Raw genomic sequence first — 14,079 nt, 5'->3', positions numbered from 1 at the left:
GGAACCCGCGCGTTCTATTGCTTGGCTCCGCCGCGGTGCGTGCGAGGGACGTCGGGGGCGGCGCCACAATAGTTGCCCCTGGTAACGGGGGTGGCAGAGGGAGGAGGAGGAGGAGGAGGAGGGACTCGGCAGGAGGATGGTGAGTGTGGGGGCCTGGGCCCCTCCTAAGCCCGTCGGTCATCCCCCCCCCCCCTCCACTCCCCACTCCCCATCTCGGCCCCAGGCCCAGGGCGGGGCACTGCGCTTAAAGCAAAGTTGGGAATGGGATGGTGCTCAGCTTGCTGACTGGTCTTGGATCGGTTTCGTGGGGGCGGCGGGGAACCCCGAGGGTGTGGGACCTGGGCCTGGGGAGGAAGGCGGGACTTGCAGCGGTCTGAAGCTCGGGGATGGGGCTGGAAGGGTGCGTGGATGTCCCCGTTCGGAGCCTGGGCTCCATCGTTACTCTGGGGAGTGGGATGAGGGCGGAGCCGCAGAGCTGCGCAGAGCAGTCTCCGCACTCAGGCGTAGATCTTCCCAGGGAACTGGCCTCCTCACGCCGCAAGAAATTGGGGTGCCCCCGGGCCGGGCCAGAAGCGGGGAGCAGAGCCAGCGCTACTGCGGTTCAGGTCGCCCTAGCGGTACCGTGGGAGTTGGTAGCCTAGCGCTCCTTTTTCCTAGCGGTGTGCGGCCGTCTGGGGGGAAGGGTGTAAATCCCAGGACACAAAAGAGGTCCCGCTTGGAAGATATGCCTGGTGGATTTTACGCTGCCTCGGGGTGTGTGTGTGTGTGTGTGTGTGTGTGTGTGTGTGTGTGGCGGGCATGCTTCTGCAGTCCTGAGTTATTTGCTGAGGGTTCTGCAAGGTCTGGTTGTACGTGATGATCAATACTTAATCCATGCAGATGGAAGCAAATTTGCTGCCCAGTCCCTGGCATTATTTCCTTCAGAACCTGTTGCAACCTTCTTTTGCGGATGACCACACCAGAACCAAAAGGGCAATTTCAGCGTGGGGTCTCCAAACGAAAATGAATGGGAAATTAAAACTAGAGAGTGGGCATCAATCTGGGGCAATCCTTTTCTCCGTCAGACCTAATGAAATCTTCCCAAAACTGTAAATTATGATGTGAGACAGACTTGACCGTTGACATTCTGTTGCTTGTTGATTTCTTTGAAGTTAACTGGAGGGTGTTAACATGAAATTAAGTAGTTTTAGGAGGAAGCAAAGAAAAGTGGATTTTGAAGCATTTAGAACAGGTTGGCTGGCTTTCCAACTGTAAAGAGCCAGTTCCCTACCCCAACCCCAATCTCTTTTTGACTTTTAGAAATGTTGAACTGCATATATCCATATATACACACATATATATGTTTCCATCTAATGTGTCTTTATTGATTTTAGAGAGAGAGAGAAAGGGGGAGGGGGAGAGAGAGACGAAACCTGGGCATATCCCTGACCAGAATAGAACCAGCGACCTCTCAATGCTCCACACTGGCCAGGGTGAACCATTTCTACTGATTCAGAAGTAAGAAAAAGCTACTAGGTGTCCACAAGGAAAAAATATGTACCTTTGGTCAGATTATCTAATGAGTAAAAGATAAGAAAATAATCTCTATTGATTTTACACTGTCAGACTGTTAAAGAAGTAGAATTATTTGATCTAAAGTTGCCAGTCACATTTCACACTTGCTACATTGCAGTTTTATTAACCTCGGGCTAAACAGATTTTTACATTTTCTTTTTATTAATCGTTTATACATGAGTTGTCCATTTAAAGGCTACGTTTTTCTCAACAAATGAATATAAACATAAATATTTACGGAAAATAACTAGAATTGAAATGAAAAAGGCATGCCAACCTAATCGAGAATGAGATGTCATCATAAATGAGAAATGTATGAGAGTAGCCTAACTTTTCCCCAGTTTGTTTATCAATTAAATGGACTATGATTTCATGATTGTTTAACTTATAATTACGGGCCACAATAAATTAACCACTGCTTCAGGTTTCCAGGTGCAAAGTGACATTGCATACAACAAATACACAGTGTATACAACATTGTTATATGCAACTGTTCTGTTCAGTGATCAAGACAGATTTGTTTTTCTTTTTTTTCTTAAAATGAGCAATAGGAAATTAGGACAAATTATTCTGGATTCTTTATCTGGTTTCCAAAATACACTTTTCTCCCTATCTCCCAAAGTGCGAGCTATTCTTAGAACTGAAAGTGGAACATGGAATTTAAAGGGTCAGTGGTGTCACATCTTGTATCCCATGGGCCCCCATGGTAACTGTACAACTGAACAGTAAGTCCCAGGTTGTTGGGTTTGGGGTTGTGTTTTTTTGTTTGTTTTTAATATATCTTCAGCTACGACTAATACAGACTTTTAATTTGGAGAGTACTACAACAAAAACCCATTGGGGTTTCTCTGAACATTTAGGGTCAGCTATTTTACCCCAGCCTTATGATTCTACATCCTTGGTGAAATACTAAGATGGCAGTAATTTTAGGGCATAACTAATGATTGTTATTTAATAATGACTCCTTCATTCAGGAATTACTTATGGACTACTTTCTACATGTATGAACCTAGTGATAGTTATCAAGGGTATTAAACATTTGAAGATGGTTGCCAAGATTGTTTTCTGGTCAGACATGGTCAATGAAAAGTAAAAAGAAGAAGAAGAAACACTACAGTGGTTTTGAGTGCCTTATATGTGCCTATGCTTTACATGCATTACCTTATTAATCTTCCTAACATTTTTCTTTTTTTAAAAAAATGTTTTTATTGATTAGAGAGAGAGAGAAACATCGATGTGAGAGAGAAACATCTATCGGTTGCCTCCCACAAGTACCCAACCCAGGATCGAACCTGCAACCTGGGTATGTGCCCTGACTGGGAATCACACAGGCACACTTTTGGTGCACAGGATGATGCTCAACCAACTGCCACATTGGCGAGGGCTCTAACGTTTTTCTTAAGATATAAGTATTGTCCCCATGTTCTAGATCTAACTGTGCCTGGAGTTACATATATAGGGAAATTAAATACAAATCTATGAAACTCTAAAACCCGTAATGTTCTTTTCATTAGTATTCTGATGAGGTGGGAACCCACAATCTTTCCGAGAAGATGCCCATATTTTGTTCCTCAAGAAACATGGTATTTTATTTAGTTGAGAGATGAGGAGAAAGAAGACAAAATTTGGGTGAAGTTCTCTCTATTAAACTATAGGAATTCCTGAAAATTAATAAGGTCTTACTAGGCAGCACCAATTTTTTTGTTAGATTAAAGAGGTAAAAATAAATTGAAGTAAATTCTATTTAAGCTAGTTATGGGGAGTGCATGCACGTGACAGTTGCCTTATGACTTTGGATTATTTAAATGTTAGCTGCTCCTCAGAGCCACATATATTTTCCGTATACCATTAACTTCCTCCTCCCCCTCTCCCCCACTACACCAGTTTCTTTAAATGACCTAGTTTGTATCATTTTAGGTCAGTGCTTCCATGCCTCTGCCAGTAGTTGAGTTTAAGTTGATTTGGAGGCAGGTAAAATGTAGCACATCTATTCATGATTTGCCTGTAAGAAAGTTTGTTTAAACATTTTATGGGTGAGTCAGACCACTTTTGTCCACCAGGGTGCATATAACTTGTATACTAGTACATGCATGGTGATAACACAACCCACAGTTAACTGAACTTCTTGTTTCTTAAATTGCCTTTGTTTAATGGCATAGGAACACAAGTCCTACATAGAGAGTGTGTCTATTTTACTCACTACTGCACTTGGGCACATTATGGGAATTTAATGATGAATGAATGAATGAATATTTTGACAAAAAATACACCTTCAAAATCCATTCCCTTGGATTTATGCTGCAAAACTTAGCTCCATAATAAAATTAACTTCGAATGTCTGCCTTCTTTCATTTGACATTTAAAATGAAGTATGGACATATATAGATAGAAACATAGAATAGACTTATTCTGTTCTCTTTCCTCCAGCTTACTTTGTACCTTTCAGGCAGAATCCTGATATCTATAAATATCCTCTTCCCTATTTAGCAAACCCTGGTAATCCTGTGATCCCCTGTCCTCAGTAGTTGGGTTAATATGATGCTGCATTCGCATTTGTCTCTCCTAGACCATGCTTGAAATGCCATTTATTGTTTTGCTGGAAGAAAATATTAGCTGAACTTTTCATTTCTCAGTAATTTCACTTGAAGGTGAAACATGTGAAGCCATTGTTTCCCGCTGAGGAAAATTGCCCATTAGAAATGTAGATGCCTTGTTTTTTATACCATTAGGTTAATAAAGCTTAGCTATAGTTAGAATGGTTTCTTTCTCATCTGTGCTTTGCTTTTCTTCTTTTAAGATGAATAGAAATTATATTTTTCTTTTAATCAATTTCAAATAGAATGAGTGCATAAAAAAATCTCAGCCTGCAGAATGCAGTATTTTTATTTAATAGTTTTTCAAAAGAGACACGCGAGGAAACACCTAAGACATTCATTTTGAACCTTCAAACTATTTTATAGAAAACGAACCTTCTTTCACGATTTCTACACTAGTAGATAATGCACGAGGAGAACTGTACCTGTACTGTTGTTTAATGTGCTAATGGGATAAATTGCAGTTTTATAATTTTATTGGAAAGGTAATGAGGACATCTAACCAGGAACTCAGGAGTAGTACAACGTGTTTCCTCTGTCCTTAGCTTTTTTATATCACCAGTCCCCTGAGGATCTCAGAATTCTAATTTTAACTATTCTGAAAGAGGGTATTACAAATGAGTGATTGCAGTGCGGCTAACAGAAGCCAGGGAAAATTCTCATAAACGTAGTTTTAAAAAGGAATGGTGTCAAAGTATTCAAGGCCAGAAGAGATGAAAACTAAAGAAGTGTCATGCCTATCTTTTGTTTGTTAGTTTCAAATCTCTTCAGCCTCTCTTTCCCAGATCTTTTGGTGTGGAATTTGTCTTTCTGTCTTTAACCAAACCTTCCATTTTACTGCTGGAAAAATTTGAGGCATAGAGAGGTTAATGTGGTCCTTAGCAAGTCAGTGCAAATACAGTCCTAGAAGTAGTAAACAAAGAGTCTCTCAAGAGAAAGGAATTCTTAAAAATTATGCATATTTGCATACCATTGTCAATAGACTCAGTTGTTGAGAATTATTTCATAGAATTATTATTTGATCTTAGTGAATAGACTGGTTTGAATAATTGCCTGGTGCAATGCAGATAAAAAATATAACCGTTTTATATAATTCTAAGATTGAGTTTGAAGGTATTTCTGCTTGAGCTGGGAGATTAGATTAAATGCCCTTTAAAATCTGGTATTCTTTGGTTCTTGTAACCATGCCTTATTGGAACAAGATTGTCATCTGCAGGACAAAACAAGTAACTATCTTACAAGATTTTTCTTATGTTCTTGGATAAAAAGCAACATGATTTACTTCCACCCATAAAAATCCCATCTAATAAAGAGGGAATAGGCTAATTGACCCTCACACCATTGCAAAGATGGCAGCACCGACAGCCAATAAGGAGGGAATATGCTAATTGACTGCCACTCCCTCAAAGATGGTGGCGCCAAGTCCCCTCAGCCCCGCCGGGGCAGCAAGCACGCTGCAAGGCCAGGCCCGCCCCCAGGTGGGCCCAGCTGCTCCACGCGCCTGCCTCCGGAGTCCCCCAGTCTCCTCAGCCCCCCAGCCGCCCAGGGCCTGCCCAAGGCTCAGGCAAGCCTCGGATGGCGGCTTCCCAGCCACCCAGGGCCGGCCCAAGGCGCAGGCAAGCCTCGGATGGTGGCTTCCCAGCCGCCCAGGGCCGCCTGAGGCTCAGGTAACCAGAGCCAGCTGAGGCTTGCGCTGCCGGCAGTGGCAGCAGCAGAGGTGTGATGGGGCGTTGCCTTCCCCTGATCGCCGGGTTGCCTCCTGCCCCTGAGGTCTCCCGGACTGTGAGAGGGGGCAGGCCGGGCTGATGGACCCCCCCTCCAGTGCATGAATTTTCATTCACCGAGTCTCTAGTCGTATATAATAAAAGCGTAATATGCAAATCGACCAAATAGATGAATGACCAGTTGCTATGATGCGCACTGACCACTAGGGGGCAGATGCTCAGTGCAGGAGCTGCCCCCTGATGGTTAGTGCGCTCACACAGGGGGAGCGCCGCTCAGCCAGAAGCCAGGCTCACAGCTGGTGAGCTCAACGGTGGTGACAGGAGCCTCTCCCGTCTCCGCTGCAGGCGGGTGGTAAGGAGTGAGGGGTCCTGGACTGTGAGAGGGATGTCTGCCTGCCAGCTTAGGCCGTGGGATCGGGCCTAAGCTGGCAGGCAGACATCCCCCAAGGGGTCCTGGACTGCAAGAGGGCACAGGCTGGGCTGAGGGACCCCCCCCCCTCCTCCCAGTGCACAAATCTCGTGCACTGGGCCTCTAGTTAATAATAAAACAAGAAACAGAAATGTTAGGTTACTAATAAAAAATATTATGGTTAAATTTTGATTTTTTTTTTTTAATGAATGACTTTTAAATTCCCTAACATCCCTGTTATATCAAACTAGAGGCCCAGTGCATGAAATCTGTGCACTGGCAGGGTCCCTAGTGGCTGCCGGCTGCCTGCTGGGGCCTCCCTCCCTTCCCCTGGCTGGCCCCACCCCCTGGTTGAACTCCCAGACTCGAGGGGACAATTTGCATACTATGCTTTTATTATATAGGATTCTTCATCTGAGCCCTGGCTGGTGTGGCTCAGTTGACTGAGTATTGTCCCGTGCACTGAGAAGTTGCTGGTTCAATTCCTGGTCAGGGCACATGCCCAGGAGGCAGCTGATCCATATTTCTCTCTCTCTTTTTAGTTCTTCATCTGAAAAAAACAGATAATCCACACTGTGCACCTGTCCTGTAAGGGTCTCATGAAAGTTATATGATGATAAAGTATTTTGAATGATGAGTTATTTTTTCTTTTTTTCAAATTTTATTTATTGATTTTTTTTTAGAGATTCTTGTATGTGCCCTGACCAAATTGTTGTTCCACTGGTTTATGCATTGATTCTTGTATATGCCCTGACTGGGATTGAACCTGCAACCTTAACATATCGGGACAATGCTCTAACCATCTGAGCTACTGGGCCAGAGCTAAATGATGAAGTCTTAAACAGAGCCAAATACAATTTTATATAACTTTTTTGTATTTCTTTGTATAGCACCTTTAACTTACATTAACTTGGGTGTAAATTCTGTTTAATTAAACAACTATTATCTAGTATCTATCTAGTGCCAGGCATGTGGGAAATAGAAACTATAGTCCTTACCCACGAGAAACTTCACTCTACTAAAGGAGAAAAATACAAAAGTCAGTTACCTGTAGTCTGATATGATGAGTGCTATACTCTAAGTTTATATAAAGGGCTTTAGGAGATTTGGGGTGATTACTAAGCTGGATTAATACAAGGAGCAGGAATAAGCCATGCTATTTATTAAGTTGTTGAATTTACTAACCTACTTCTGCCAAAACTTAGAAGGGAAAAGCAAATGAAACAAATGGCATCAAAGCGGGAAAGAATAATAAGCTATCTACATTACTTTTTTCAAGAACTTTTTTCAAGGAGGAGGTACTCTGATGTTCGATAATATGAAAGTTAGTGCCCCCAAAATAATCTTTTTTTATGGTTGTTCAAGGGCTTACTCTCAATTTTACGTAAATTGAAAAGTGCACCAGACCAGGAGGTGAGACTCCTTCTCCTGGGTTTGGATAATGCTGGCAAGACTACCCTTCTGAAGCAGCTTGCATCTGAAGACATCAGCCACATCACACCTACACAGGTGAGCACTGCGTTGGCCCCAGATATTTGTGGGACTCACGGAATATGATAATCGCAATATGAAAGACAAAATGGGGAATGTCGTTTTGTCCATTTCTAAGTTTTGTTACTGGGAAAAGTATATACTGTATAAAATAATCTTAAGATTTCAAAAATGTATCGAGATTCCATTCATATGAGATACTTAGAGTAGTCAAATACATAGAGACAGAAAATAGAACAATGGTTACCAGAGGCTGGAAAGAGAGGAGGAAATTGGGAATTATTGTTTAATGGGCACAGAGAGTCAGTGTTGCAAGATGAAGAAAGTTCGCCCTAACTGGTTTGGCTCATTGGATAGAGCGTCGGCCTGTGGACTGAGGGGTCCCAGGTTCGAATCCGGTCAAGGGCATGTACCTTGGTTGCGGGCACATCCCCAGTGGGGAGTGTGCATGAGGCAGCTAATCCATGTTTCTCTCTTATCGATATTTCTAACTCTCTATCCCTCTCCCTTCCTCTCTGTAAAAAATCAATAAAATATATTTTAAAAAAATAAAGATGAAGTAAGTTCTGTGGATGGATGGTGGTGATGGTCGCACAACACTGCAAATGTACTTAATGCCATTCAACTGTACACTTAAAAATGTAATGGTACATTTTCTTTTATGTATATTTTATAATTTTTAAATAAATAATACAAATATATATATGTATACATATGTCAGGACACAGTCAACTCCCTCAGATCTAAGTGATTCCTTTAAAAAAATAGCTTTATCTTCTCTGATTATAAAATTAATTCATATAGCAAATATAGAGAAAGTATAAAGAAGAGAAGCAAAGAGTACTGTGAGAAAACCCACTGTTAATATTTTAGTGTGTATTTTTCAGACTTAATAAACACAAATATATATCAATTTTTTAAAATTACCCATATTTTTAATGCAGTCTCATCAACCCTCCTCTTTCCTAAGACTTAGCAAGTAAAGCACAAAGGATAAGACAGTGGTGGTGCTCACTGTATGGAAGTTGAAAGACAAGTCCTGGTTGGAAGAACTCCAGTCCGCTTCTTTAGGCCTCCTTTCCTGTTGGAAATTCCGAGAAAGCCGGACCTTTGGCCAAGCCTTTGGGTTTCCTAACTGGGAACAGCCCGATCAGTCAGTTCCAGTCACTGTAAAGTGCTTGAGCATTAACATTCAGCAAAACCAGGTTTGGTTAGCATTTTCTGTCGCCATACTATACTAAGAGCTTGGTGTCAGGTTTGAATAGCTGTGCTGGTGTGTGTACTCCACAGCCTATGAATATTACTGATTCAAAACACTTCGCAGGAAAGTCATTTCAACTCTGAACAAATTTAATGTATAGTCGAAGGAGGAGCATATTACAGTAGTATAGCCTAGAAAGGCTGAAAACATTAGTGTGCGAGGATTTCAGCCAGAAAAAGAGGTGCTGGATTTTGGGGTGTATTTTGGGGGGGCTTGTTTGTTTGTTTGTTTGATTTGAGATAGGCTGTATTTCTCAAGAACATGCTGCGACCATGGAAATGAACTCAAAGTATGGACCCAAAGTTCCAATTCTAACTTTCAGGCTTTGTTTGATGTGTTGTAGGTGACTCTTATTCTACAGGGTAGGGCAAAAGTAGGCTTACAGTTGTTTGTATGGAAAATAATACAATAATTAATAACACAAGAGTAAACTATTTCGTGTACTAACAACTGTAAACCTACTTTTGCCATATCATGTATTATGTCGTGTTCATATTCTTTAAAAACAAACTTTTATTTAAAAAATAGATGCTCATTATATTTATATTTAAAAAAGTAATAGATGCTCATTATAGTAAATTTAGAAAGTATACATAAAATTGAGAAACTAAAAATTACCTATAATATCCATTCATACATAACCACTGTTAACACTTAGTGATATATTCATTCAGTTTTTTTTCTATGCATATATATGATGGGTATATTTAAAATAAATAAAAAAGGCTTATAGAGAATATGCTGTTTTATATCATCTTTTTCACTCAATACTGTATGTAACATCTTTCTATGTTGTTATAAATATGAATATAATATACATCTCATTATTTCCTTAGAATAATTTCTTAGTAGATTTATTAGGTCTGATGACAATAGAATTTTAAGACAGTTGATACATATGGTTGAATTCCAGGATTTACTCTTATTTATTTCCTGCTTCCTTGTAGAAGGATTTTATGTTACTGGATTTGACATGTAATATTGTAGTTATGTATAGTATTTTTAAGCTCATAAAAGTGGTTTTGTCAATGAGTCAGAATGAAGCAGCCTTTTACAATAATCTTAAGTCACATCCCTTTAGAGTTCTTAAACTTCATATTTATTCAGTCATTGGCATTTTAGAGGAGCTGCAATCAGCATCACCCCCAGTTTTTCTCTAGTGATTATGTATCCTCAGGAGAAATTGGGTGGCAGTTCCTGTACCACTGCACTGTGCCTGTCTTTCTGGGCGAGGCAGTAGTGTTGGCAAGCTGCCAGAGGAGGCAAATGTTTATGGAGGCATCCCCAGATGTGCTTAACTCCAGTCATTCTGGACGAAATGTCATTTCTGGGGTAGCACACTGTTGATTGGATCTTTCAGAGCCTGATTTCACTAAATCATTTTTGCAAGAAGATATTTCTTTTATTCTTGCTCATGAAATGCCTTCTCTCCAAACCCCAAAGTTCTTGTTAATTTGTTTCTCTGCACACTACCTCCCAGCTCATAGTTCTGCCTGCTGCTGATTTGCTCGCCTTCCCCAAAGTTCCACCTTGAGTACCTGTCCTGAAAATGAATGCTCTCTTTTCAGGTTCATTAGAGATACCTAATAAAGAACGGTTTCAAATACCTGCTTGTTTGTTTGTTTTCATCACTGCCTATAATTGAGGGCTCTACTTCAGAGTTTGAACATGCGGTTCCAGCAGGCCCTACCTTTCTCACTGGGCTCATCATCCAGTTATTAGCCAGCCTCCACCATAGTTTCCTGAGTCCAACTCCTTCCTTTTCCTGAGTAATCCATATGAGAAAATTCCTTTAATTTTGAACTACTCCTAAAGAATGCAATCTTCCAGATTTTAGCTTTTGCCTTTTTAAATGCAGCATTTGTTCTGTTCTGTCGCGTTTTCAGATTCAGCTTCAGGGGGGTTTTGTTAGTTACAGGAAATGTCCTATTAAATGTACCATCCTGAGGACTCATCAGGGGCGTGGCCTGTGTTATCAGAGCTACTCTCATGCCAAGTTGTCCTCAGTGGTTGTGTGCGTGTACTCATGACAGGAAGCACATCATGTTAGCCATGACATTTTAACACTGACTCCACAACCTGAATGAAGTAAGCATGTGTAAATACATTTCTTCGTTCCCTGCCATAGCAAACTGTTTTCAGTATTATCAGTGTCACATCTGGCAGAGTACCTCAGAATTAGTAAATAACATAGATGTTCAGTGTAACTTTGTCAGAATTATGATCTCAAAGCTTAATGAAACTTGTTTTTACCTTTCTTTGGTGCAGGGTTTTAACATCAAAAGTGTACAATCACAAGGTTTTAAACTGAATGTATGGGACATTGGTGGACAGAGGAAAATCAGACCATACTGGAGGAATTATTTTGAAAACACTGATATTCTTGTAAGTACTCTATTTCTGATGTGTTAATTCATAGTCTTTTCTGCTGGGTTAGGGGCATTAACTATACGGTTCTGTCTTGCCAGTAATTCCATTGCCATAACATTAATCACTAAATTTAGGGCTAGCAGAGGCTCCAGACGGTGAGAGAGAAACATCTTTGTATAACTTGTATGAGATGTTTTGCTGTCGCTCAGTAACGATGTTGTACCCACACCCACCTTGGCAAATAAGGTGCTTATTTATTGCCATAGTGATTTGAACAGCAGTAGGGAAGTCGGAAGATTGTGCGGCTAACGCTGTCATCCCAAGGATATCCACAAATCAGGTGTATCCCAAACTGAGCAACCAAGATAGTAGTGAGAGTCCTGGGAACAGGGATGTATAAGGAATGGTTGAAAGGCCTGACAATGTCCTTCCTGGAAAAGAAAACACTTGGAACTGTCTTCAGTTACTTTAAGAACTATCTTACATCAGAGATTAGCCTCATTGTGAATATTTCTAAAGGACTGGACAAGAAGCAGTTCGGGGAGTATTGGATGGTAGAGTTTAACTCAGAATGAGGAAGAAGTTTCCTGTAATTGTAACTGCCCAGAATTAAAGAAGCTGCCTCAGGCACTGAGAATTCCCTGGCTCAGGTGGCCTTTGTTCAGGCAGAGGCTGGGATGTTAGTTCTCAGCTCTCTGTCACATTCTCTAGGACTACTGTTTGTCTCTGGATTAAGCTACTTTGAAAGAAATACTCAAGTAAGAGCAGTTCATAAGGACATGAATGACTGACTCTAAGGTTCCATACGGAGGTCTCAGAAACTTTCCGGTCCTCGAGTCAGGGATTTTTTTTTTTATATATTTTTATTGATTTCAGAGAGGAAGGGAGAGGGAGAGAGAGATAGAAACATCAATGATGAGAGAGAGTCATTGATTGGCTGCCTCCTGCACGACCCCACTGGGGATCGAGCCCACAACCCGGGCATGTGCCCTTGACCAGAACCGAACCTGGGACCCTTCAGTCCGCAGGCCAATGCTCTATCCACTGAGCCAAACCAGGTAGGGAATGAGAATTTTAAATCATAAACTCTAACACTTTGAGGGTAGACTGCAAGGTAGTGATAATCTGACTCTGGATTCCACACTTCCCATTTGCTTAGAGTGCCTGGGAATTATAGAACTAGCTAGGGAACATCAGCTTGGAGCAACCCTGCAGGGGCTTTTACCAGCTACATTACGTTGCCAGTACCAGACAGTATTTTGGATTCAGTGTCAACATTCCATTATTTTCCAGTGCCATTTGGAATTAAACAACTCTTGGGGAGTAGGTGGGTCCCCAGGATTAAATTCTAAGGCCTGGTGACTCTTAGTTCTGTCTGACAGTTTTGTAGCAGCCTGCAGTGGCAGTGGTTGATGGATTATATTTGTTTGTATTTAATAGTTTTCCATTGTTGGTTAAAAAGACCTATTACACTAGGCTTCACAACAGTATTGAGGCTTGATACATTTCGTTGCCTAGTTAACACTTTTCAATTATCTCTAGAGTGCCATAATAAATTCTTGCTTTATGCCAAAACCGGTTTGGCTCAGTGGATAGAGCGTTGGTCTGCGGACTGAAGGGTCCCAGGTTCGATTCCGGTCAAGGGCTTGTACATTGGTTGCGGGCACATCCCCAGTAGGGGGTGTGCAGGAGGCAGCTGGTTGATGTTTCTCTCTCATCGATGTTTCTAGCTCTCTATCCCTCTCCCTTCCTCTCTGTAAAAAATCAATAAAATATATATTTTTTAAAAAGGATATGTATAAATTCTTGCTTTAGAGTGGGTGTTGACAAACTGATCTAGTCTGCCTCCTGCTATACTATAGCCTATGAGCTAAGAATAGTTTTTACACAGTATTTTTATTTTTATTTATTTATTTTTAAATTTTATTTTATTGTTTAAAGTATTACATATAGTAGTATATATATCTCCTTTTTATACAGTATTTTTAAATGGTTGAAAAATTTCAAAAGAAGAATAAGATTTCCTCACATGAAAATGAAGTGAAATTCCAATTTCTGTGTCCAGAAAGTTCCCTTGTGACACAGCCACGTCCACTTGTTTGCGTACAGGGTGGGCAAAAGTAGATTTATAATTGTGAGTATGCAAAACACAGCTTATTCCTTTATTATTATTTACTAATTATTGTATTTATTGGATGTAAACCTACTTTTGCACACCCTGTATTTTCTATGATTGCTTTCACACTACAACAGCAAAATCCAATAGTTGTGAAGGAGACTGTGTGGGCCACAAAACCGAAAATACTTACTACCTGACCCCTTACAGAAAAAGATTTATTTAGATCATTAAATGGTTCTCTAGGGGTTTGAAAGGGTCAGGGCAACTCCTAAAAGTGCCGAAGTTATTCTCGGATGGATGACACTGAGAAGATGACACTGAGAACATTTTACTTCACCTTTATTAATTGTGGGGAGGTGACTAATACTAGTAAATAAAACCTAAAGTATGATAGAAAGGAGGGGATAGGCTGTCTTCCATTTCTTTTAGGCCAGGAAATAACAGCCTTTTGATAGATAAAAATACATCTTTTTTTTTTTCAAGGTATGTTCATGTTATTACTAAACTCTACTTACTTATTGTTATCAGTTTTGTGTTTAAATGCAACATAATTTTTT

The 14,079-nt window shown here is 40.7% G+C and overlaps 1 protein-coding gene across 1 annotated transcript in view; it reads left to right on the top strand.

Annotated features, from left to right (window-relative positions):
• The first annotated feature begins 66 nt into the window (after positions 1-66).
• Positions 67-14,079, top strand: part of ARL3 (ADP ribosylation factor like GTPase 3) — a 29,856-nt gene continuing 15,843 nt past the window's right edge. The window contains exons 1-3 of the mRNA XM_008144250.3: positions 67-139; positions 7,647-7,790; positions 11,302-11,418. Coding sequence (XP_008142472.1) covers positions 137-139; positions 7,647-7,790; positions 11,302-11,418 — 264 coding nt within the window. The 5' untranslated portion in view covers positions 67-136. The remainder of the gene's footprint in view (positions 140-7,646; positions 7,791-11,301; positions 11,419-14,079) is intronic.

This window comes from Eptesicus fuscus, chromosome 17 (genome assembly GCF_027574615.1).
Source record: "Eptesicus fuscus isolate TK198812 chromosome 17, DD_ASM_mEF_20220401, whole genome shotgun sequence".
Taxonomy (NCBI): domain Eukaryota; kingdom Metazoa; phylum Chordata; class Mammalia; order Chiroptera; family Vespertilionidae; genus Eptesicus; species Eptesicus fuscus.
This window is presented reverse-complemented; position numbering and strand designations above follow the sequence as displayed.